Raw genomic sequence first — 26,542 nt, forward strand, 5'->3', positions numbered from 1 at the left:
TCTACAGAATAAAGTAAATTTTGTATTTCTTTATATTTTTATTTAGTACTTAAGTACATATTACATATAATTTAAGAGATTTACATAACCTAACCTAACCTACTTAAAAATCTATCAACTTTCCCTCTGTTGGGTTATTTTATGACTCGACCTACCTGCACTTAGCGCCGAAAATACATGTCGGATTATCTACCCTTCTTGGTCAGACAGGTAAAGAAGGATGGTTAGCGCCCAAATTACACACGCCGTTTTAAATAAACCAATATAATCAATTGATTCCTTTTGGATCTTTTATATTGTATAATTACGAGAATATTTTAAATGTATAACAAATTCAGATCGTACAGTTTGTCGTCCTCACTTATCGACTGGTTTAGTAGCTTTCTCAACACACATCAGAAAGGTTTGAGGTGAACGCTGGTGTTTTCCAGGTATGTATCTTGTCAACTACGCACCTGTACATCAACATGCTACTCGTCAAAACTGCAAACCCGATCTCTAGGTTCGTATTAATCCTAATGACTTGAAATAAACACCATTATTGTTGTAAGTTTTATTTATTTTCGTTAAAAAACGATTTACTTTTTTCAAATTTTCCAAGCTATTGAATGTGATGGCATTGTGGGTACTCTTAAAAATATTAAATTGAAATTAGTTCGTTCTCCCAATTTCGCTAGTACGTTTAGAATCACTGTCATCAATTCCTCGTCATACATTTTGTAACGTCAATTATATTGTCAAATGTTATATATATGAGATAAATTGAGACAAGCTGTATTACAAGTTTCTTAAAACCAATTTCTCAAGATACCAATCTAAACATAGACTTTCAATCTATTTCTATCTCCTCTTAAACTATCAGCAAAGCATATTTTTGATAAAAATAAGACAGTGTGTTCAACAGATGGTTCGATTAAATAATAAAGCTCCCCCATTCAACAAAACTGTTATCACGTGCGCATAAAATTGAATATTTATGTTTTTCAAATATGAATGTCAAAATAGTTGATTAATTTGGCAAGATATAAAGGAGCAATTATTTTTAAGTGTCTATTAATATCCCGAGGAATTCAGTTATTAAAATTAGATGTTTTCGTTGTACCGATTTATAGATCCAACTTTTTATTTGGCGTGAAACATTACGGTGAAATATTTTCATGGAAATATTTGATCATTTTGGCCTACGTGCATTACAAAATATGTTCGATTTGCTGCAGGTATAAATTGATATTTTTGGAGACATGAATTTTTGGATTTGTGACAAATAGAATTGACTGAGTATAAAACAGGAATTAAGTATAAATTTATGTTTTATGTTTCCATAAAAGGTGATACCGTCTCTAGGATAGATAGAATAGTCCAGTCATTTTAGGTAGATTTAGGTAAGAGTCTCGGTAAATACCCAGCTTTAAAGTCGTTTAAACTCGTTTATGTGACATCCTAAAACTCCTCTCAAAACTCACATATAATTCGATGTGAGCAACTTTAAAAATCGGGGCACAAAAGTAAAAAAAATCGATTTTTTTCACATTTTTTACAAATAGGTTTTATGAAACGATTTGTATTTATTATGAATATTGCAGAACATAAAATTCTCAAATTATAGTAACAATTGCATTATATTTAAATATTTTTCTTATAATTACTTATTTCCAATCAAGTATTAATTCAAAAAAATTTTAATCATTTTATAATTCAACTTTTATTTATAGTAATTATTCTTAAATAAATAAAAAATAATAGGAAAGTAATTAAAATGTAATTTTATTTATATTTATGTATTAAAAAATGTCATTCCATACATTTGTGATTGTTAAAATTGAAAAAAACAAATAAAAAATAATTATAAGGACAATAAGTTCTAATTTAAATTTTCTTCTTCTTCATCGTCGTCGTCTTCTCACTGAACTGGACAGTTTTCTTCTTTAAATGCTGCTGCAAGTTCATCCAAATTATTATTATTATTTTGATCGGGACTACCAGTTGAGTTCAAACCCTCTATCTCAGAAACGATTTACTGTATGAAAAAAATTTTAAATTTAAGTTGTATAGAATTTAATGCTCTACAATATTGATGATTGAAAATTATTTATAATTTATATTTAGCAATAATTTATAAACTTTTATACGAGAATATTTTGATCGGGATTACCAGTTGATTTGAAACGGGATTCTAAGCGCGCTCACTCTGCTCTATCTCAGAAACGATTCACCGTATGAGAAAATTTAATATTTCAAACAAAAGTTGTAGAGAATTTGATGCTTTACAATATTGATAATAAATACAAATAGCGTAAAACCCATAGGAAACGGGTTATTTGCAAAAAATTGTGGAAAAAATTAATTTTTTTTACTTTTGACCCTCGATTTTTAAAGTTGCCCACATCGAATTATACGTGATTTTATAGCTGGGTATCTCGATTTTTCTAGGGGAACTACCTTAAATGACTGGACTAGAAACCTGAAAAAAAATTTAGGTGTTGAAGAACACAGTTTTTACGATTTTGCCATAACTACTTGCAACATTGTATTGAAATTTTATACGAATATGTTTTTGAAGCTGATACATCCAATGAATTTGTTTCTATGTCTGACTCTCATAGAGTGCGCTAGTTACACGATTCGTACCAAGTAGTATTGAACATAACTTTCTCAATATTAGATTTATTAAGCAAAATTCAAGTGAACTTAAACATCAATCAATTTTACACCAAAAAGGCACTCTTGATAAAACTCGACACTGTGTATCATTTTAGCAATATATTGATTTGAAAATTATAAAGTAATACCTGATGATAGTATGGAGTAATAATAAATGTATTAATTAATCAAAATGTCACAAGATGAAAATTTTTGAAAATGGTAATAACATAAAATAGAATTCAATAAGCGTAGGTAATCAAAATGTCCTTCGTTTTCACGAATACACAACACAGAAGTCATTTTTTCTAAAGATTGGGAGTCTTGTGAATTTACCTCTGTAACATAAACTTTTTCTTGAAGCTACGACCAAACTTTCCAGGTAGAATGTAATTAATTTGTTTAAGTTGCTACATAAATATTAACTAAAAATGAGTGTTGGTAATGTGATACCCTTTAATAAGGTGTTTCATTAGTTGAGGTATTTTTATATATCTTTTGCCTTTCAACAGTGACTAGTTGGTTGCTTCGGTCGGGTTAACTGTCCTAGTTTGAAATTGTTCATTATTTAGCTCCTTCGAGCTTTGGTCTTCAGTTACTTTATTGAATATTTTTTTATGTTCTGGTGGTTCTGTAGTTTTTCAACGTTTACCGATTTTCCTTTTTCTGCTATTTTATATTTAAGAGCTAGGAGATAGATATCTATTTGTTGTTTGTGTTATTTTAGGTGTTGCTTTTCAATAAGCCTGTTAGTTAACACAAATATTGCGTTGTCAATATGTTCTGATGTTTTTAATGGTAGATATTGCTTAAAGACCTTCCAGTTTGTACTATTATTGACAAGATTCACAACATGACTATTGCAATGTTTATCATAAACAAAAGTCAATTAGATCTGGTAGTTTTCTTCGATCTGTGGGCCAATAGGTTGGTTATCTTGTAGTTGAAGAATTCATAGTATGACCTTGTATGGCTGACATCATTTGTGTTTTATCTGTCCATGCTATTCTTGATCTCAAGTCTTGATATGTGGCGTTGAAATTGTCGGGAACAATAAATCTGTTTCCCAAAGTGCGAAAGAATAATAAACAAAAGTCAATTAGATCTGGTAGTTTTCTTCGATCTGTGGGCCAATAGGTTGGTTATCTTGTAGTTGAAGAATTCATAGTATGACCTTGTATGGCTGTCATCATTTGTCTTCTATCTATCCATGCTATTCTTGATCTCAAGTATTGATATGTGGCGTTGAAATTGCCAGGAACAATAAATCTGTTTTCCAAAGTGCGAAAGAATAATAAACAAAAGTCAATTAGTTCTGGTAGTTTTCTTCGATCTGTGGGCCAATAGGTTGGTTATCTTGTAGTTGAAGAATTCATAGTATGACCTTGTATGGCTGTCATCATTTATCTTCTATCCATGCTATTATTGATCTCATGTCTTGATATGTGGCGTTGAAATTGTCAGGAACAATAAATCTGTTTTCCAAAGTGCGAAAGAATAATAAACAAAAGTCAATTAGTTCTGGTAGTTTTCTTCTATCTGTGGGCCAATCGGTTGGTTATCTTTTAGTTGAATGATGCATGTTATGACCTTGTATGGCGGTCATCATTTGTCTTCCATCTGTCCATGTTATTTTTGATCCCAAGTCTTGATATTTGGCGTTGAAATTGCCAGGAACAATAAATCTGTTTTCCAAAGTGCGAAAGAATAATAAACAAAAGTCAATTAGTTCTGGTAGTTTTCTTCGATCTGTGGGCCAATAGGTTGGTTATCTTGTAGTTGAAGAATTCATAGTATGACCTTGCATGGCTGTCATCATTTGTCTTCTATCTATCCATGCTATTCTTGATCTCATGTCTTGATATGTGGCGTTGAAATTGTCAGGAACAATAAATCTGTTTTCCAAAGTGCGAAAGAATAATAAACAAAAGTCAATTAGTTCTGGTAGTTTTCTTCTATCTGTGGGCCAATCGGTTGGTTATCTTTTAGTTGAATGATGCATGTTATGACCTTGTATGGCGGTCATCATTTGTCTTCCATCTATTCATGCTATTCTTGATCTCAAGTATTGATATGTGGCGTTGAAATTGCCAGGAACAATAAATCTGTTTTCCAAAGTGCGAAAGAATAATAAACAAAAGTCAATTAGTTCTGGTAGTTTTCTTCGATCTGTGGGCCAATAGGTTGGTTATCTTGTAGTTGAAGAATTCATAGTATGACCTTGTATGGCTGTCATCATTTATCTTCTATCCATGCTATTATTGATCTCATGTCTTGATATGTGGCGTTGAAATTGTCAGGAACAATAAATCTGTTTTCCAAAGTGCGAAAGAATAATAAACAAAAGTCAATTAGTTCTGGCAGTTTTCTTCGATCTGTGGGCCAATCGGTTGGTTATCTTTTAGTTGAATGATGCATGTTATGACCTTGTATGGCGGTCATCATTTGTCTTCCATCTATCCATGCTATTGTTAATCCCAAGTCTTGATATGTGGCGTTGAAATTGCCAGGAACAATAAATCTGTTTTCCAAAGTGCGAAAGAATAATAAACAAAATTCAATTGTGTCTGGTTAGGTTGTCTGTGCGAATTGGCTGGTTCTTTTGTAGTTAAGTAATGCATTATGACCTTGTATGGCTGCTGATGATGTTATATTTTGGTGGGTAGTAAACAGAAGAAATATTATTTGTTCTCTATTTTGTCAGTGGAGGCTTCTATATGGTTTTCTTGGATGATAATGGTTAGTAAAATATAAAGTATTTGCTAGAGTAAGGAACTTTTTTCTTTTTGCCATTCAGAAATTTCATTTGTCTCATTTGTCCAGCTACTATGGAATTTTAAAAATTCGACAAAATTGCGCGTTGCTTTTCGGGCGGCATTTTTCACAATTTCCATAAATTTCGGAACTCGTTTGATGTTTATATGTATATAATTTTTTTAATAGCAGGCGGTTTATTTATGGTAGGATTTTATTTGGGCATATAAATGATTTGTGAAAACGCAGAAGTTAGTTTTAAATAAATAGACGTAGTGAAGAGAACGAAATTATTTAAGTGATATTTATTAGTAAATTAGTATAAGTTAAGTATATTGTATAGTGTGAGACAGTGTTGGTATGTGGCTTACAACATAGCTTCTGTGCATAGGTTATGTCAGGTGCTACCAGATATGACTGTTAATTTGTGTTAACATTATTATTATCATTATTACTTCTAAGTTGTGGATAAAATTTTCCTTGACGTTGTTTATGCATTTCTCTTGGTTTCCTCGGACAAGTTCTTGTTAAAAGAGGTTCTGCACATTTGACACAATTCGGAGTACTTGGACAAAAGTTTTTAGGGAATCCTTGGACAGAAGTTTTTAGTATGTCCGAATTTTTGACATTTGATACATTGAGGTCTTTACCTCTTGGCTGTAGTATTCATTTAGTTTTATAGATTTCTTCATTATCTTCTGGTTTTAAATCGATAAAGAACACGAGTAAGGTATTTTTACTATTGTGTTGCTTTACGTTCCATATGTTTTTTGTTGTTGATTGATTTCTTCAATGTTGATGGAGAGGTTTGAGAACGACACGGAACTCATTACTAATTACTTTCTACTGATAACGACTTTGAAGACAAAAATATACCTTTTGGCTCTACAGTTATCTTAAATCAGTAGTTTACAATAACAAAACATTTAGTCAAACTGTCCAATCTGCCAAAAAGGACTGAATCAGCGATTCTTGTTCTGAAGTCACCTTGGAACAATAGTTAACAAAAAAACCGAAACTTTATATCAATAATCTAAGAAAATCGTATGCAAAAACCGTCTAATATTATGAGCAACAAGCCTCAAATATTTGAACGTGTTCGAATATAGATTAAATGCAGACTACGTTTTGGCTGGGGGCGGTCATTTGGAACATTTATATTCAATCGTGTTTTATTGATGAATTTTCGATTGTTGATGTTATCCACTTTAAATATGAAGTCAGGCAGCGCTTTCGAAAAATCGGTACGTACCAGGCCGGAGCTCGTGGTTTAGGATCAAAGTTATCTGGGAATCCTCGAAGATTTACGTGAGCAAATGAACAACGATACAAAATGCAGGAAGAAGCTTCGACACACCACGCGTTATTTGTACGGGAGTACCTCAATGTTCATGATTCGTTGAGTGGTCTGCACCTGACTCCCTGTGATTTATTCCTGTGGGGCCTTTTCAAAGACTGCGTTTTTGCAACAGGCCCACGCACCATTCCCGACCTCCGAACTGCAATTTGAAACTCTTTGCGGACAGCTTGACATGCTCCGCCGAACCTGACTCTCCATTGAGAAGCGTTGCCGTGAATGCATTGCTCAAGATGGACATCAATTTGAACACTTACATTAACCCTTTTTCGAATTCTATTTGTATTTTTTTCAATAAGTGCATTTTGTTCTCTAAATGCAAATTTTTTGCCTTACTTATGCTGACCTCTCTATGTCTCATTGTTATAAAAGAAAACCCATTATTATGTTATATTGGCAATCATATTTAGAATTTTGTAGGATAAAACACCCTGTATATAATAATTCATAAGTTGAATATCATATATTCCGACAATTCTATTAATTTCATTATTTTCAGTGCTCAAGAGGGCATTTTCAATGTTCGATTCGAGCAAGAAAGGTAATATAGATACAGAAAAAGTCAGGACAATACTTACCACCCTCGGTCATCATTATGACGACTCTGAATTAGACGCTCTGATATCAGGAGAAGATCCAGAAAGTAAGTATATGGATTGAGTTTATCGATTTGGAAATTTTTTTCAAGGGCGCTTAATAAATCCAGTTTACACACGCAGTCAAAGTTATACAAAAACTGCTTCAAGTTATATCTAGAAAAATCTGGATAATGTTGAATGTAGAAATATTATATTTTTTGAGCACCTAATCAGCATAAATTTTAATGTAAATAATGATTGTTGCAAAATATCATTTAATGAAGTTATTTTATTCAATCGTAAAACTAAGTTATTTCATTCATTGTAATATTGTAATTTATTTATGAATTTATAATTTTTTCTACAACTGCTATGAAAATCAATTTGTTGTCATCAAAGTAACACTTATTTGGAAAGGATCTCGAGCGGTATAAAACAAGTCCAGACTTCTAAGTTTGTTAATACTAATCCTATCGACTATCATTTCCACTAATGGGTTGATCATTTCATTCAAGAAATGTAATTTTTACATACAAATTCATTATTTCTTGAAAAGAATCATCACTGGTGATGAAAAATGGGTCCTGTGCAGTAACATAGTTCGAAAACGATCATGGAGTTAACACGATGTACCAGTACAAACCACATCGAAAGCTGAAAAATAACAAAAAAGCTCATGCTGTCAGGATCCCAAAATTTTGTGTTTTTTGAACTGCTTCCAAGGAACCAAACAATCAATTCTGATGTTTACTGTTAACAATTAATGAAACTGGATGAAACAATCAAAGACAAACGGCCTGAATTGGCAAATCGGAAAGAAATCTGATTACCATTTATTTCGAAGTTTGCAGAATTATTTAAATGGTCAACTTTCATAAATGACGATTACCTTCAATCACACCTGGTTCAGTTTTTTGCTGATAAGGACCAGACATTTTATGAGCGCTGATCATGAAGCCGAAAGAAATATGGCAAAAGGTCATTGAGCAAAATAGAAAATATATAATTAATTAAAAACTATTTGTTTTATTTTATTAATATGTGACACTTTAACTTGAAAAATTGAATAACAAAATTTTAAATTCGCTTCAAAAAGAACATAACTTAGAATGGGATCATATGTCTTGAGGGTATTTATAAAAAACAACTTACATTTTCACAGCAAACAGACACAACAGATACCTCACTTTTTGTTCATCAAAAACTATAATTTTATTTCTTCTTCTGGCTATTACAAACCATTTGTGGTATCACACCGAACACTGTGTATATTGTTACTATACCAAAACGTGAAACTGACTCTTGTTAAATGCTGGTTATTGTTGAATTGATTCCGACTTTGGCCGATGATACGTTTTGTCAAAGCAACAATTCAAATTTTCAGTGTAGATTATTTTAATCTGAAGCCACTATACGATTCTTTATTTTTTTGTAAGTGATAGATCATTATTTTTCTCTTAATGCTAAATATTATCGAAAAATATCTTTTATTCATTCCAGTGTTTGTTAACTTTGAAAGTCTTCAAATGCAAATAAAATCATCACGAATAATGATTCACTTTTTCTGCATATAAATCAAAAAATTTCCATCTTGATTCAAATTATCATTACATGGGTGGGTTTTCTCTTTATGGAAGTTGGACAATAAATTTTTAGAATCATTACACAAAAACGATCTCGTTTCAAATCTTTAAGAAAAGATTTAAAGAGCAAATTTCGTGAGCTTTTTCATAATTAATGGAATTATAAATGAGACTCTTGTATGAGATTTAATACCGAGTCAAGTGCGACGTAAGTGAAATATATTAGCATAAATTTTGAGATTACTGTAAGATAAATCAGCAAGGATTGTAAAATAGACGGTAACAGAATAGAAATGAATCTATATAATAGAAAAGTGAAAAAATTAGTATAAGCTATCATAATAAATACAGGAGACTTGATTGAATCAGTTTTACTATATAAACTGTACAACGTTGATTAAGATTTTCAGGTTTTTGAATAAAATCATTACAGCATAGAAGATAGGTCGCCGACCTGAAATCCGTTTTACCGATACTACCACGGCAAATGCTCTTCCGAGTTGACCAGCATAATACCACCTAGAGTAGCTTTTGCGGGACCTATTCGACGACTCATTTCTTTGGAGACGTGTGAGCCTGAGAAATCAGTTACCAAACACAGGGCCGGTACCAATTTCTCGAGTTTAAAAGGGTGTACCTTCTTGTTGTGTTGCTTCTTACATAAAAAAATATAGTTCCAAGGAATTGAAACAAGATGAGTAAAATGTATACAGTAATCGAAAATCAAAAATAAATTGCAAAGTCAACGTTTTTCTTCAGCTGAAGAAATGGTTGATGCGTCAAATCACATGTTTTGGAGGTTCAAACGCATGCAAAAGTATATTGATTTTAATGGAGAATATTTTGAATAACAATGAAGTCATTTCCAATTATAAATATTAGACTAAAGTAGCAACCCTCGTATATGGCACCTGGCGTCTCGTATATTTTAGGATGATCTGAAAAGATAGATAGATAACTTATTCACAATGTTTTGTTTTTTTTGTTGTAAATATAAGAAATGTGCTTATCGATACCTTAATCTGCAGTGTGCTCAGAAAAAAATAAGCCATCGAATAGCAAAGGAATCATATCCAGAAAAAATTTTGCGCGACCACCGTAGCGTAGAAAGAAAATGTTCTAAATTCTAACCGGTTAACCACGTGACGCAAATATTTCAAATCCAAAAGTGTACATGCAAAATAGAGGACAGGAAAATATTCAAGTCAAGGTGCAGCATGATATTTGTGTGCAGAGCATTGTCCTGCAAAAACAAAACACCTTTGGATAGCTTTCCGCGTCTTTTCTCTTCAATTTTACCCGTAGAGTGGTCAGTAATGTCGAATAGTAATCTCCAGTTATTTTTCTACCCTTATCCAAAAAATCACGATTACTCCATGGTAATCCCAAAAAACTGAAGCAAGGACTTTTCCAGCAGATTTTGGACATGTGTTGAAGTGAAAAACTCGTGTCGTGATCATATTGAAAATAAAAAATAACCTTTGTCCATGGAAACCTTCGACAGGCGGGTGATTCAAAATACCAGCCAGGTTAAGTTTTTTTTAAGCCGGTAAACGTATTGCTGACTTGTTCGCAACCACTAACCAACTGGTTGGTGATTTTCGTCAGAAATGATTTACTCTTGAGTTGATCCGTGTGTATTCGACTCAATAATCAGTTCTGTAATTTGTTATTTATTTCATAGTTATTTGGTCCATTACAATTCTCATAAATAACTGTCAAATGCTTATATAGAATATACAGAGTGAGTTTTATGAATTGAGCGCCTCAATTATCTCGGAAACGGCTTGTACGATTTTTATCAATTTTCAGTTTCGTTAAACTTCTTTACTAATTTACTAGCAGTAGATCTTGTTATGGAATTTCGGTTAGGATATAAATTATTAAAGAGGTTTCTTGTTGATGTCTAAGTTTTCGATCAAATTTCTAAAGAATTTTTAATTCACCGAGCAACTTGGTATGGAATGTGTTGTTAAATTGATTCGCAACTGAATACAACGTGAAAGTCTTTCAAGTGTTATCAAGGCCCGCAAGAATGCGATTTAGAGGACAGCATTATAAAATACTTTACCGGTGAGTTTAAATTGGATTGGTACACAAAAAATAAAGCGGTTGTATTATATAGATTCTTACAAGAAAAACTAAAAAGATACTAACTAATAATAGACTTTAACAGATTGATGCAATTTCGACTTTATACATTTTAAGTTGGAGAAGCTGTATTCGAAAAAATATGCTTATTGATCTCAAAAGAAGCTTTGAGCCCCGCCAATCATGAAAAGTATAACCCACTTTCAGTTAATTTTTGGTAAAGAGGATCTAATCGCAAATCTACTCTGATAGTATTCAGAACTAAAATTCTGAGGATCTGACTAACACCTGAAATCTCTACTAAAACGATTTTAAAAATATTCGAATGTTTCAATGTTTGGGATACATTTGTAACATTTGAAATTTCACAAAATGGTCAAAATCTAATTCTAATGAATATTTATAAAAATTTATTTTGTTCTTAAATCGTTAAGGTATTCAAATAAATTGGGAATCCTTTGGTGTTTTTCTTGTAGCTTGAAATCAATTCGTCAGCGTCACTTGAAGATGGAAGGTCTGCTGAAAGTTGTGAATCTAACATTCGATTTTTTATTTCCCTAGCCCTGAACTTGTATTGAACTTTAAGGAGAAAAAGATTGTCCTTAAGTTGTGAAAGGTCTCTGAAGACGATAATTTGGTTATTAAAACGCGCGTCAGGCAGTGTTGGTGTAGTGGTAGTGTTAACAGTTAACTATAAGTTTGTTCTGAACGTAATCTTTATTTATTAAATGCTTTTTCCAGCTTCCTTTTTTGATCTAGAATCATCTGCATATGCAATTACCTGATATTCACAATGTTATTGTAGTCTATAACTTAATTCGTGCGTTTTTTTTTGAAAATTTGAACGTTTATTTGAGAAAAACATGTACAATAGTATTATTGAAATTATTGCCTATCTGAAGCTATGACCTTTTCCCATCTTTCTGGCAATTTGTGGATCACATCCTTAAATAACTGCGCCGCCTTGGCAGCCAAGAATGAATCAATCCAATTTTTGATATCTTGCTCTGATGTGAACCGTATTCCAGTGCGAGCGTTCTGTATCGATCGGAACAAATGGTAGTCAGAAGTGGCAAAGTCTGAGCTATAAGGCGGGTGAGGTAAATCGTCCCCTCCACTGTTTACCAAATATTTCTAAACCGGAATAGTAAATGGGGCCAAACGTTGTCATGATCGAAAATTATTGCCTCGTGTCTGTACGCATATTCCGGGCGTTTTTAGGCTACTGCTCTCTTCAAACGGATCAATTATGTTCGGTAGCGTTATATATTGATGGTTTCACCCGGATCTAACAGCTCATAATACAGGACACCCTTCTGATCCCATCAAATAGAGTGCATTACCTTCGCGCCATGGATATTCGGCTTTGCCGTTGAATTGGCTGAATGGCTGGACTACACGTATGATTTTTTGCGCTTGAGGTTGTCGTATTGGATCAATTTTTCATCGCCAGTAACAATCCGATGCAAAAATGACTTCCTTCTGTAGCGTTCCAGCATCATTTCGGATATGCAAAACCGCCTTTCGACGTCCTCTCGTTTTAAGTTCATGTGGAACCCAATTTCCTTACTTTTGAATATATCCAACTGCTTTTAAACGTTTTGAAATGGCTGCTTGAGTGACACCCAAAGATTCTTTTCGTGTTTGGCAACAATCTTCAAAGAGTAATACTTCCAGTTCTTCATCTTCAAACTTTTTTGGATGCCCAGGACGTTCATCGTCTTCCAAGCCAAAATCATCACTTTTAAATCGTGCAAACCACTTTTGGCACGTTCGCTCAGCTAGAGCATTTTTCTTCATATTGAAGTAATGAGAAGAAGAACTTCCCGCAAGAACACTTTTTCAGGAACAAAGTTCGACATATTTGAGTTAAAAAAAAATTATTATTGTTAACGTTTCAAATGAATGACATATGCTGAAATGGCGTACAATAACAGTATCTTTTCAACGCAAGTTCGGAATATTGGAACAATGTAATATCATACAAGTTACGCCATCTCTTATCAAACCGCACGAATTAAGTTATAGATCCATGGCTTCAATAAAAAGTTCAGCTCTCCCTATAATCTTCTAGTACCAAATTATGTACATACGAGTTTTGATGATTATGTAATGTGACTAATGTGACAACCCTTGTTTCTCATTTTTTAAGGTTCTTGTTGATTCAAGCTAATACTTACGATTTTAAAACGGGGTTTTGTTTCTATAAACAAATAATTTTATATCGTCATATAAATATTTTCAACCGCCACCCTCTCTGAAATTATAACTCTCGACGCCTTTTATCCTAATATACAATTTCGTATTTATCTTGAAAAATAAAATAGACCAAATCACATGTTATACAGTGATAAATATTGTTGCGTGACATAGGAACTCTTTTCAAATAAGAAATAATAGTTCCAAATACATAAATACATTCACATACAACGAATTACGTTGCGTCTATGAAAAATGAATTTAAATACTTTGACATTTTGCAGTATATCTTTCTTTTTGTGCATATGTGTGTTGGTGATTAATAGGAGAATTTATTTTTACTAGGAAATACATTTCCCGATAAAATTCCCGCAATAATATGGAATTGGATAAACCCTTGAATTTATGTATAAATACCTAGATATAATCTGCTCACAAATGTCACGCTTCGAGCAAAAGAGTGGACTAAATTCCATTACCATACTATGAAAAGAGTTGAAAATTTAGTAGCTACAAAGCTTGTTAGATACAGGGTGGTTCATACAATTCATTCCCTTCTTTGTCTTCTGAGTTATCAATTTGAAAATTTGAAGGTTTATAGCTATGAATAGTCTCATATTTTAAAATTATTTACAATCTAACAGCGTGTTCCAGAGTGCTCTATATTTTATTGCATACCAAAGCAGATGATGTGGTATTTATAACTAGAACGAAAAAAGATCTGAAAAAAATGTTCCTACTCTTCAAAAATGCAGCAAAAGAATATTGACTTAGCATAAATGAACAAAAGGCCAAATATATAGAGATGGGAAGGGATCTGAATAGCTGCAACCAATTCACGCATTTACAAGACAGTTTACAACCAACGGTGCTGAAGGGCAGTGAGTGTTGGATCACAGAAAAGAGGAAATTGAAATAAACATATTAGAGAGGGAGTTCCTAAGAAGGATTTTCGGAGGAGTGCAGGAGCAAAACGGGTGGGGGAAAAACGAACGCAGAGATATAAGAACTGTATAGTCAAGCTGATATGGGATGGGAAAAGACTCCGTTGGATGGGGCATATACCCAGAATGGACAAAGACAATTGGGTGAAAAGTTCCTTGTTGAGGAGAGAAGGGGCGAAAAGGAAAAGAGGGCGTCCACGGAAAAAATGGATGGAAGCATGTAGAAGAGATTTAGAAAAAATAGGAATAGGGAACTGGCGTGAAGCAGCCAAGAACTAAAATGGGTAGCCTGTTGAGTTGTTTATATATATATTTCTAGCGATCCTCAAATGATCTGCGTGCATCTGTAGATGAACTTTTGACTCCCTGTGTTTGAAGCATTATCCACAAATTGAATGCGTGTACAATACATTAGAAGTAGTTGCGACTCCCAGAATCTTCTGACCGAGTTATCCCTGAAAAGCAGCTGAAAAACAGGGTTTCAAAAATCGATCGGGGCTGTCGGACCAAACTATGTGAAGAGTACAAGAAGCCTACATCCACTGTTGAGGATATCTCCTGCGTGATTTGCGGCTTTAAGTTTTTTAGGCAGACTATAATTGTAAAAGTTTGTTATGAATCTTTGACAGTAGGCATTTCGGCTATATCATGTAACCACGAGGTTCTTAGAAGTTCTTAAATGTTTTATAGCTGTACGCAGGCTTTGAACCACCTGCAAGGGAAGGAAATTGTGTTTGGTTCCTTTGTAATAAACTGGGGCTGCAAATGTTGATATTGGTCGTATGATTTGTTTGCATAGTACAAGTTTTATTTTTGTGGAGAGTTAACTGTGTTTGCATATTAGAGGATAAATTCTGCTCATTGTAATTTTAGCTTTTAGCACTTGTTTCGCGAAGTGCATTTCCTTGCACAATATACCCTAGGTACTTTAGGATATTGCTTGGAAAGATAGTTTGCTCGTTAATGTGAAACTGGTATTGCAATGAACTGTTTTTTCTAGCTATACGTCTGAGATGCAGATACTCTGTTTCTGAGACATTTATAGGTAGTTTATTGTTTTAGAAATATGGAAAAATTTTGTTATTTTGATGCTATAAAACGTCTCGTCAGCGTACGTTGCATTGATGGGGTATAGTCTCGCTATGATTTCGTTATTTTTAACGACTGTCCCCCCCTTGAAAGAGAAAATAAATTAAATAATAAAAAACTAAATCTAAAATATACATATTTTTGTTATCTGTTTTATATATTTTGTTTGTTGTTGTGGTCGTTTGGTTGCTTTTATGAACATTTAAAAATCAATTAATACGTTCTGATAAATAATATTATTTGCGTGTCCTGTGTCTTTTCGTTTTAACTTATCTTCATCCTTCAAGCATGTTCAGAATGGCTTCAAAAAATTTCAAAAATAATGGCATTTTATGAGTTGGGTGATGTCTCTGCAGAATTAGATTTGTGGTACAATATGTGGAAGAGAAGAATTTAGCAGAAGACAAATTAAAGGACATTGAAGTGGCTGCACTTTGGAGGAAGCTAATGTTTTTTCCCTGCAACAAGGCACGCACTGCTAATATTAAGTGCTTTCCCATCCACTACTGCTACTGTGGAAAGATCGTTCAGTACACTACGAAGGGTGAAGGGTGGGTTTGATGAGTGATGAGTGTACATTGAAAATTTTTTAAGGAAAATCAGGGCTGCATAGTGAAGAAAGTTATGGAAAAATTTAGTTTAAACCCAAGAAAAATGTTCTTCGATTTAAGTATAATTGAAATCTCAAAGTTTTGTTTCAATTTGCCTTTTCTTTTTATCCTAAAATTTCACATTTTGAACGACCATGGACCATGACCATGGTTTCCCCCCCTGTTATAAATCCTGGCTGTGCCCATGTTCATGCCCTATACAATAATAATAAGAAGAAATAAATTTAAGAATGAATGCATTTGTTGCAGCAAAAGCATTCGAATTATAGTGATAATTTTGGAAAATTATTCATTTCATTGATAGTCGTTGACTGATACAGGGTGAATCAAAATACTAATACATTATTTCGTCGTTTTTTTTAATGAACCACCATGTATTTTATGCGAGTATAGAAAAGTACTATCAACATACTTGATTTTTTATTCAGCATTTCCTATACCTGAAATTATTAGTTCTTGAGACATTTCGTTTTTTCTCTGCAAAATAATGATTATGTAACTATATCTAAACATTTAACAAATAACTGGATCAACAAACTAATCCCAGAGTCAGCTTTCGGAAAAGGAAATCATGCTGAGAGCAAGTGCTAAATCTTATTCAGTGGAGGAATAAGAAGGAAAATAAATGTGATTTTCATTGACGAATAAGTTACTTGAAAAACGGAAGAAAATAACACGTGATTGGGAACGTACTACTATTATTACGTGTTTATTAGGAAGCCGTCGTTTTCACATCACACTCAATTAGAAAAGAACAGGTTGCAGAATCGTTTTTTCATTTTCAAAATAGTCAATAAAAATTATACCACGCACATCCCAAAAAACCCATGCCATGACCTTGCCTGTAGATGGAACGGTCTTTAGAGCTGGTTCTTCCTTTTCAGTCCATTGTTTTGATTATTCTTTAGTTTCGATTGTGAAATGATGGACCCACGTTTCCTCCATGGTTATAAAACGGCGCAAAAATTCGGCTTTACGAGTATTCCTATTAAATATCGCCAAATATTTGCTGGAAACATATTCGCGATGCTCTGTTTTTCCATTGTGAGCATCCCTCTTGCGCACAGCTTTCTAATAACCAAATTCTGTTAATATGCGATGCACCGCACTTTTTATAGTGCCTATTATGTTTGCTAGCTCGCGCATTTTCAGTCGACGATCATCCACTACAGTTTTGTAGATTTTCTTGTACATTTCTTGAGCCGTCATCTCATTTAGTCGACCACTGAGATGCTAGTCTTCGCAGGTCCTACGGCCTTATTTAAACCCTGCTACCTCATATTTTAATGTTGATAACGAAGGAGTAGTCTCACCCAAAGTAGAATCTGGTTCAACTTTTATATTGAATTCATTGAAAAAGTTGACTTTTGATAGTTACCAAACAAATACTAAACAACGTGGCGTTTTCAAACTTGAAACACATGCTGAATAGATTGTGTTTTTTCTAATACAGTGGTATTTTTCAAGCAGCTATCACTACCTCTAGGCCATGCCAGGTACTCTTAGAACCATCTTCGTGGCAAATAAGAAACCGGTCTCTTGAATATTTCTTATTCTAATATTTTGAAGTAGAAAATTAAACAAAACAAAATTGATATAATTTTTCCTAATCTCGAGGAAAAAAGTTAACTATCCTGCAGGATGGAAACTGAGTTACTGTTCTTTATTTTCCACATTTCACCGTATTTTTGCAAACGTGGATGTTTGTAAATCTCTACCACGTATTTTACTCGTACAAAAGGATAAGTTTACATTTAAACTCGATTTTATTTCGTACAGTTGGGACTTCGATGTTTATTCGTTGTAAGTAACACTATAATTTTGCTGAAAATGTTGAATAAAATACGCGTAGCATTCGATGTGGAATCGTTTCAGGAGTTTGGAAACTTGAGATGCGATCATGGCCGTATCTATAAAGTGAAGTCTATCTTTAAAAGTTATATTGCAAGTTGTATTCGTCTCAGCAAAAAAAAGTAGAACGGAAGATTTTGTGGAAATTTAATGATACCATACAGCTGCCAAATTCAAATATTACCAAACGAAAAGGTCAATATGCAATATAATATATGAAAAGATGCATATTTTACTGACAAAAATCTTCGGAATATCAAATGAGATTTTCGCTTAAAAATATTCGAAAGAATTTGTTTTTCATCGTTCATAGTTTTTGGGTATTAAATGCAATGAATGAAATGAGCGAATGAAAGAAATTTAATCAAAATAAACAAAAAAATAAAACATAATATACCTGACGTAGAAAGTGGTGATTTTTTTGTTATCTGTTGTTAACTATAATGTAAACAGCTTCACTTTATCTTTAGTTTCTAATTTGCTACTTAAATGTGAATTATTAAAAAATCTAATTGTAAAACAGATGAGATCTAAAATCAAGAACATTTAGCGATTTCTTATTGGGACGTGGAAATGAAGCACCAAAGTGGACTAACTTTTTTCCGAGCTCTCGAATAATTATATATTCATTGTCTGGGAAATAATTTTCAAATTCATAGGTTTCAAAATTCATTATTCAATTTGAATTTTACAAGAATTGATACAAATCAAAACCACGGAAAATCTTAATTATTTCCCACACAATGAATACATAAGAATTCGAAAGCTCGTAAAATATAATGAAGTTAGTCCACTTTGGTGTTTTATTGCCACGTTCTCCGCTCATTATATACAATATACAAACACTTCACATTTATAATATACTAGAAATTAAACCAAATCGCGCGTGCCGAATTTCTAGAAACAGCGTACCTTCGCTAAGAGATTTGTTCGCTTTGCTATCCCGTTAAACAGTTTGAACCAACGTCTTACCTGGGTTCTTGTAACAAAAAACTTCTTTTTGTAAATAATTTTTTTTTAAGATATTTTGTCATATTATCTTTGAGTAGAAATATTTATTTCATACCTCTTTTGTAGTTTTATATGTACTTGTTGGTGACATACTGGATTCTTGGATTTAAGTTATTCAGCACAGTTTAATTTGTCCTTTTGTTGAACTATTTTTATATAAACAAATTGAATGTTGGGTTTATTTTCTATTGAGGTTAAGTCTTGGTCTATAGGATGCAAGCATTATTCGAAATTTGCCAGACGTGGTATAACTGGCTGCAGAATTATGTTGCTTGTAAGAACCAAGCTGCTTCCCCTTAAAAGGTTCGAGCAACATCTGGTTAACTGTTCACGAATTAAGTTATTCGTGGAGTATTTTGTAAATTTTGGGGATACTGATTTTTAGTTGTTCAGTCTGTTGAAAGGTTGTTTTGATGAGTGATTTGTTAGCTTGTGTTTTTGAAATTGAGATATTGTTGCACCTGGCTCAAGAACTCTGCTGCTAACTTCATTCATATTTTTCTTTTGACTGTCAATCGATGTGGAATTTTTCATTATGGATTTGATTCTAAATTTTTAAATTTGATTCCAAATTTTTTATATTTGCGGTCGTGATATTTCCGACTGAGAATTTGACAATTGGAGAGGTAGTTACCGTGTTCTTTTGGTCAGCGACCGTGGCAGCGTGAAGATTAATTCCTCCAGAGACTTTTGAAAAGCAGGACTTAGGCGGCCTAAAGGAGCCTTCCGCCGATTTCAAAAATTCTGGAATAGAAAATTGTTAATTGACTTATAATAAGAAGAAGGGAACTAGTTTTGGATATAGGACCTTAATTTGGATTTAACGTCAAACTTTGACTCGTGGAACTACCTAGTCCGGGACAATTAACTGAATGAACTTCTTTAATTCCTATCTGCATTCCACGGATATGGTCCTATTTGTATTCTCCTGATATGTAGGTTACAGTATATCGGAGAGGATTAAGTGAATCGCATGCTATTAGGATATAAAAAAGGTTATGAAAGAAAGATTAGACTTTTTATGTATGTATATATGACTTTTTAAATGCGACGGCACATGTAAATATTTCTGCTACAAGAGGAAAGTTGCTCTGTAGTATCAGGATAATGCTTTCAGTCCATCTGGGTAGTCACTGGGGACTACTAACCAGTTTTAGAAGTAAAAGAACTACTGTGATTAACAATTTTCTTCTAATAATAAAATTATGCCCAGTAATTGAATGGTCTTTGGAGGTTGAACAATCTTTCAGAGATGTATCAAAATGCTAGAGCATTTGAGAAAAATGTGTTAAACTCAATTGTCAGTTGCACATATTAATTTTCTGGTCTGTTGTGAATTGAAAAATGTAGATGTACTTTAGTGAACTGGTTTTCTCAGCATACTTATGAATAAAATCAAAAATATGGAGCTCATCAACTTTGTGGAGCAAATTTTCAATGATCAAGTTAATAAGTTAATAAATATTTTAAGTTAATGACATATTTAAAACGGAAAATGAAGTGAAGTGAGTATCGTCCCTTAAAAATGAAAAATTCTCACACATGATATGATAAATACTTGATAGTTAAGGTTGGAACTATTTTTGGATTATTTGGAGCCTGTCGGCGCGGAGAATTATGTAATTCGTCAGAGGAAGATATCGAAAAAATTAATAAACTATTGGTTATACAACTTAAAAACACAAAAATGACAATTAGTCGTTCTTTCTATATTATTGAAAATTATGTTGAAAATTTCTATAAGTACATTGCACTGCACCTTTTGGTTATCAATCATCGTCGATTTTTCTTGGATTACATGATTAAAAAATGGCCTACCAATCAAATTGGTATAAATATATTCTGGAAAATGCCTTCTATTTTTGCCAAATTTCCTAAAATACCCGAACCAAAGCAATAAGTCTTCGTAGATCCCCCTCTTCTTTGCTAGTAGAATCAGGAGCAAATATTACGGAGATAAAATAACATGGTGGATGGAAGTCTTGGATGGTAGCCGAGGTCTGTTGATCATTCCATTGATTCTATAAATACCATTGTGGAAAAATTCTCCCAACCTCTAAAAACTCAGCAGATTTTGGAACGTCATTATCCAATATACTACTAGTTCCCTAACGTCGACAGGCATTAATATTAGCAATTCTTCTAGTTGTACGATTAATATTGATGTTCATAGGTAATGATTGCTAAATGGTGATAATAGAAATTTGCAATTTCCAAAATTATTCTTTCAATTTTATCTGATCTTACCAATATTGATAACACTGTGTTTAAATTTTTTTTAATACAGAAACACTCAATTTCAAAACTGTTAGTTGATGTAGCATTCAACTCAGAGTGCTGTGTGTTCTATTCCAAAAACAATGTGATGTATAAGAAACGTTTTAAAGAAAAGTTATAGCAAATTCCATTCTCTGTAATATCTATAATGAAAGTATATAATAACTGGACTATAATGAAAAATTGCTGGTGTTTTGACCTGGATTCATGCCAATCGCTTCGTTAGTTAGTTAGAATGGTACTTAGTTTGATTATATCTAGCCAATTTTTGCAAGAGTAATTCATGAAATTGTTATTGGTTTTTTTCATGTCTGTATAGCTTTATATAATAAATATCATTTTTTTTCCACAAAATAGATTTATAAGGATTAGTAATGCTGGCATTAAAATTCGACTCATTCAAGCAGTAACATTATCGTTTCTTAGATTCTAAAAAATGCCGAAGAAATGTTTTTGATTTAATAATCATGCGTAGTTCTAATTAACATGTCATTTACTTTGTAATTCATTTTGCAGTGTATATTATAAGATTTCTAATATGGTTTTGTTAGCTTTACTTGTATGTAACCGAATCTTTGAAATCTATTCTCTAGCACTTCAAAATACGATTATCCCTGCTAGGAGCACCAGGGAAGCTTGTAATCGAATCTTTGTACTCGTTCTTTCACCCGCTTTAAAGGTTCAAATAAATTCAATAATTTGATCACATGTAAAGAGACTATGAGAAGGCGCAAATTTTTCTCGTTCGTCCAACAATAACTTTCCATTGATGTAAACTCAGAAACGGAGTCCATATTATACTTAATAAATATTTACTGATGACAAATAGGGACTTTAATCGATTTAAAATTATCATTCTGAGCCCACTGTGTACAAGATGTTGGACATCCGGTTAATCATGCTGTTGCTAGTTTATTGTCTGTTTGATGTTGGACAAGCTTACATTGTTTTTTCTTAATTGGTATGACATATATTTATGTTTGAAGTTTAAGCACCATATTTCAATTAGTTTGTGTTGTAAGCTGTTTGTTTGTTTACAATGTATGGCATTATTGACTACAGAACAGTGGCTACAGATTCGTTGGAAATGTTGCAGAAGTGTTTAACACAATCTAAGTTATCCATCATTCACTCCAGAACAAATATTTAGCAACAAAATGAAACGTAGCTGAGTACCCTCCTTTTATCAAACGCATCATTAGTGATGAAACGTGAAACGGTGAAATTGCTCAACAATCAAAACTGAGGCGAAACTAAAAAAACCGAGTCAAAGTGAGTCAAAAATCGAAGTAATGTTCTATGTTTTCTTGGATTATCGAGGTGTGCTTTAGCTTTAGCACTCATTCCTGACGGTCAAAAGTTGCATAAGGAGTTCCACTTGGCCGTTTTGAGGCGTCTACGTGGAGCAATTAGTCGTAGACGATCAGATTTGTGAGCAGACAATTCACGGGTTTTTCACGTAATATTTCAGATAATATGCTGTCATATTCAGCATGATTATGACTGGTTTTTTGGCCAAACACGAAACGAGAGTCATCGTTCAGTCAAAGTATTCGCCAGATTTGGCTCGCTGTAGGAGGAATTCGCTATGAGTCCATTGAAGCGATAAAAAGTACTTAAGGTACTGAGGGCCTCCTGGGCCGAGGCGTGCAAGAGCATGGGGCAAATTTGATGACTTGGTATTTTTTCTAGTCTGTTTAGAGTAAGAATGTTTGTTCAATAAAAATTTCAATATTAAATATCATTTATTAACGTATATGATATTTTTTGTCTATGCGAAATTTTAATTTATGTATATTCCGTTTGTTAATTAGACACAGTATAAATATACACTTACGGTCAAAAGTTTTTGCCGATCCTCTGCGCGATACAAACAAATAAAAACTGATTGAATTTGATATTTATATTTTGAAGAACATTATATAAATGAGAATATAGTGACAAGTTCCATAAATAATCGTCTATTAGGTTTCATTTGTTTTTCATGATATTCTAAAGATGTGAAGTTTGAGTCGGACACTGCAACTCAGTCGGGTTGAGGTCGGGAGACTTTGGCGTCCAAATCATCACTTTCAGAACATTCTTCTTTTGCAATTTTTTCAAATACTCTTTGCATAGCTTCAATGAATGCTTGGGATCGTCGCTGGCCAGAAATTATATATTTTCACTTCATATTTTTTTGTAACCTCATTTTTTCTCAATTTTTACTGCGTAACAGTCGGGATTATACCTGGATATAACATCCGTTCTTCTTTTGATCTGTGTACTAACACTCTTTTCATTGATCGAAAAACCTCAAACTTGGACTCCATAAAACTTTCTTCAACTCTTCATTTTTCAAATTTTTATATTTTTCAGCTGACTGCAACCTCTTAATTTTAATATGACGAGGTTTATCCACTACCATCCTTCCAGCATCTCTCCTTTTCACTTTATAAGTACTCAAAGGCAGCTCCCTAGATTCATTGATGTGAGCTGCTATCTTTGGCTCCGTGAATCGTTGATCACGTTTACTGATCAATAAAATACGTTGTTCTTCAGCAGTTGTGGCTATTCGAAGTCGCCCTGAATGTTTCTTATCGCCAAAGCTTCTGGTGTATGCATATTTTTTCACGTTGTAGTCCTTGCAAATCTGAATTTGCTAGAACGAAAACAAATCGAATACGAACTTCACAAACTGATGTGTTGAATCACAGCACGTTCTTGCGTCTTACATGGCTACCTGGGATTAAACTACAATCATCAAAACCGAAGAAATACTTTTTATTTGTAAGACACTATTTATACCTTCACATATAGGATTTTTCGATGGACCCAGTATAGCCCAGACTTGGGCCAAGTATCTACAACTTTGGCTCTAGCTTGCAAGCCATTATTGGTCCAGACTTGGGGCAACTTTGGGATGATAACAATGACCTTCGCTGGGTTCGCAAGCCTGGATCATGCCTAGTTGCCTAGATAAATCCAAGAGAGGTCTGCAACCCTGGGCCAAGCTAGTTGCTTGTATAAATAGATTTTTAATATATTGTTAATAAAATTATAGTTTTATGAAAAATTTCTATTAATGCACTATACTAATTAATGCCCATAAAAATATTAGTTGGATAATTATTTTATTGTCTTTTATGCATAAAAGAATTTTTTTCAAAGAAAATTATAACTTTTAATGTTAAGATATCTATTTGGATAAGATACTCGTAGAACAAAACTTTATATAAACTTTATATAGTTATTCAGAGTTGTGCCAAGCCTGGCCGACTATAGGATGGATGAAGTCGGGTTACCCAGATTTCAACCAGGTTTGGGTCATTTTTGCTTTGCCAAGGCTGGGTTCAAGTCTGAGGGGTTTCTACATTGGTTCACTTGATAATATGGAAGATAAATATTTTAAAGTGTAATATTTTGAAACTTAATGAATGGATTATGAAATGGACAGAAACTTTGTACTAGTAGTGTATAAAATGTTTTTGTCATTTCATTTGATACCAATTCTTTTGAAACAGTTCGTATTGTTACAAACTGGACGTAAAATCTACCGAATAGCGAATTTCTAGCATTTGCAACAAGAGAAGCTGTGAGTAGTGGAATAGCCACGTTAGAGACGCAGATATGAAACAATTCATTAACGGTTCAACTAACCGACATAGATGTCATTGATTTTCCTAATTTAAACGACCACAATTCTGTAACCACCACATATAGTGAATAACTGTGGCGGTTCGTTGAATAGGTATTTAGATTGACATCTTTATTATGCTTATAGAGTTTTGGAAAATTAGGTGAACCGTATAAAAATAGACTATTCAGACATATTTTATCCGTTGATTGAATGAACCACAGAAGATTTTTTGAACTATTAGATTGACTAATATGAAGTTATACGGGCTTTTAATTGAAAAGAAGATTGGATATATTGGAAGTTGTTTCATCCAGCACGAGCTTCACGGAAAAAACATTATAACAAAAGTGGCTTTGGGAGGCACATGGAAATTATTTTCAGAATTTTAAGACTACCAATACAATATTTGAAAATATAGAATTAAAAAAGCAAAATATGTGAAAATTCACTTTATTAAGGGGCATTTTATATACGATGATTGAATTTGTTAACAAATTCTGCGTATTTTGCCTGCCTATAAACCCGGTATGACTTAGCTGATTTTTTAAATTTGATGTTTGAAAGAGCTTGTGAATGCTAGAGGGCGTGGTTTCATATACGTAAAATCCGAAGTAGGGCTGACGGTTCAGATTTCCTGTAGAAGAATTTACGTACTTTCATCACCTGTCGATTCACTCGATTAAACATATTCCTCCGTCTTTTCGGGGTAATGTTGTTCTAATTGTTGATAACTGCGGAGGTTGTTGTTGTTTTCGTCATCATTGTTTATGTCTGTTTTCGTCCACTTCAGGATTCCAATAGAGTAAGTTAAATCAGACGTGGCATAGATGTTGATTGTCTCGACTGAGTTGTCTGGCCTCAAAGTGATTTCAATCTTCTGTAGTATTGATCCAGGATTGTAGCTTTTGCTTGCTTGTGGTTCAATAGCCTAGCCGGTTGAAATCCCAGATACTTGTAGGCTTCTGAGTTTTCCATTGTTTGTACAATACATTTCCGATATGTGAAGTCTTCAATTTAGATGTTGTCCTTTATATTATCATTATTATTGAATGAATAGCTTAATTGAGATATTCGTCAATAGATAATTTCAAGTTAAGAGTTTCGTTTTCATGTCGTGTGTATTTTAGTAAATTTGATACAACATTTTACCAGTACTTAGAAGAATTTCTCATTTCATCTAGATGAACAATGGTCCAAATGAGGAAGGTCAGCCATGTTGAGTTCCTTGAAGGATGAAACTAAAAGCAGCCATTTATTTGATTTTCTTTGAGAAATTTATACAAAAATATATAAAATGAATTGCAATGTCAAGTTGTGCATGTGATGAGTATTCGTAAACCAATACTGGCTGAAAAGTAAATTTTTCCCTTCAGCGCTATTTCATTAGTCCATATGCTTGTTCACAACATTCATATTCGTGTGAAACTTTTTTTTTTCGTTTATGTATGTGTGTCTGCATATAGATATTGGAGTATCATATACACTGTGACCCAAAGGTTCTATTGTGTCCCCCTTTCTTGTTGCGATACTGGACAGCCCAGTGTTTACAGCTGATCTATTAATCCCGCTCCTTTCAAAAGGTCCAGAATGTACGATGCCTGTAGCTGTCAAAGATCTTCATCTTCTATTTCATACGTTCCCAGGTGTAGTACTTTGGAGCTCTGTAGTGTTTCATACTTGGAGAGAACGTGGATAGAAATTTCGAGTGCAACAAAATCTGTACGCCGTATTATCTGCTAGGTCCAGCGACTTTAGGTGTCCACTGAGGCGACAGTGTCCAATAGGACTCTGCTCTCATTATGTACTATTGTAGCAAAATCTATTCAGATACTGTATTAATTACAAAATAATGGAGTTGTAATGTGATACCATCATGTCTTCAAAATTCCATATTTCTTACAGTATTTAGTTTCCTGTATCATTTAGCGCTCTCCCACT

At 33.2% G+C, this 26,542-nt stretch overlaps 2 protein-coding genes across 2 annotated transcripts in view; one reads left to right on the top strand and one right to left on the bottom strand.

Annotated features, from left to right (window-relative positions):
* LOC130441405 (neo-calmodulin-like) overlaps nucleotides 1-26,542 on the bottom strand; it is a 138,152-nt gene that overhangs the window by 45,633 nt on the left and 65,977 nt on the right. The window lies entirely within an intron of this gene.
* The window catches only part of LOC130441406 (troponin C-like), a 68,572-nt gene that overhangs the window by 10,989 nt on the left and 31,041 nt on the right, over nucleotides 1-26,542 (top strand). The window contains exon 3 of the mRNA XM_056775071.1: nucleotides 7,251-7,394. Within this exon, the coding sequence (XP_056631049.1) occupies nucleotides 7,251-7,394 (144 nt within the window). The remainder of the gene's footprint in view (nucleotides 1-7,250; nucleotides 7,395-26,542) is intronic.

The sequence above is a fragment of the Diorhabda sublineata genome, chromosome 3 (genome assembly GCF_026230105.1).
Source record: "Diorhabda sublineata isolate icDioSubl1.1 chromosome 3, icDioSubl1.1, whole genome shotgun sequence".
In the NCBI taxonomy this organism is placed as follows: Eukaryota; Metazoa; Arthropoda; class Insecta; order Coleoptera; family Chrysomelidae; genus Diorhabda; species Diorhabda sublineata.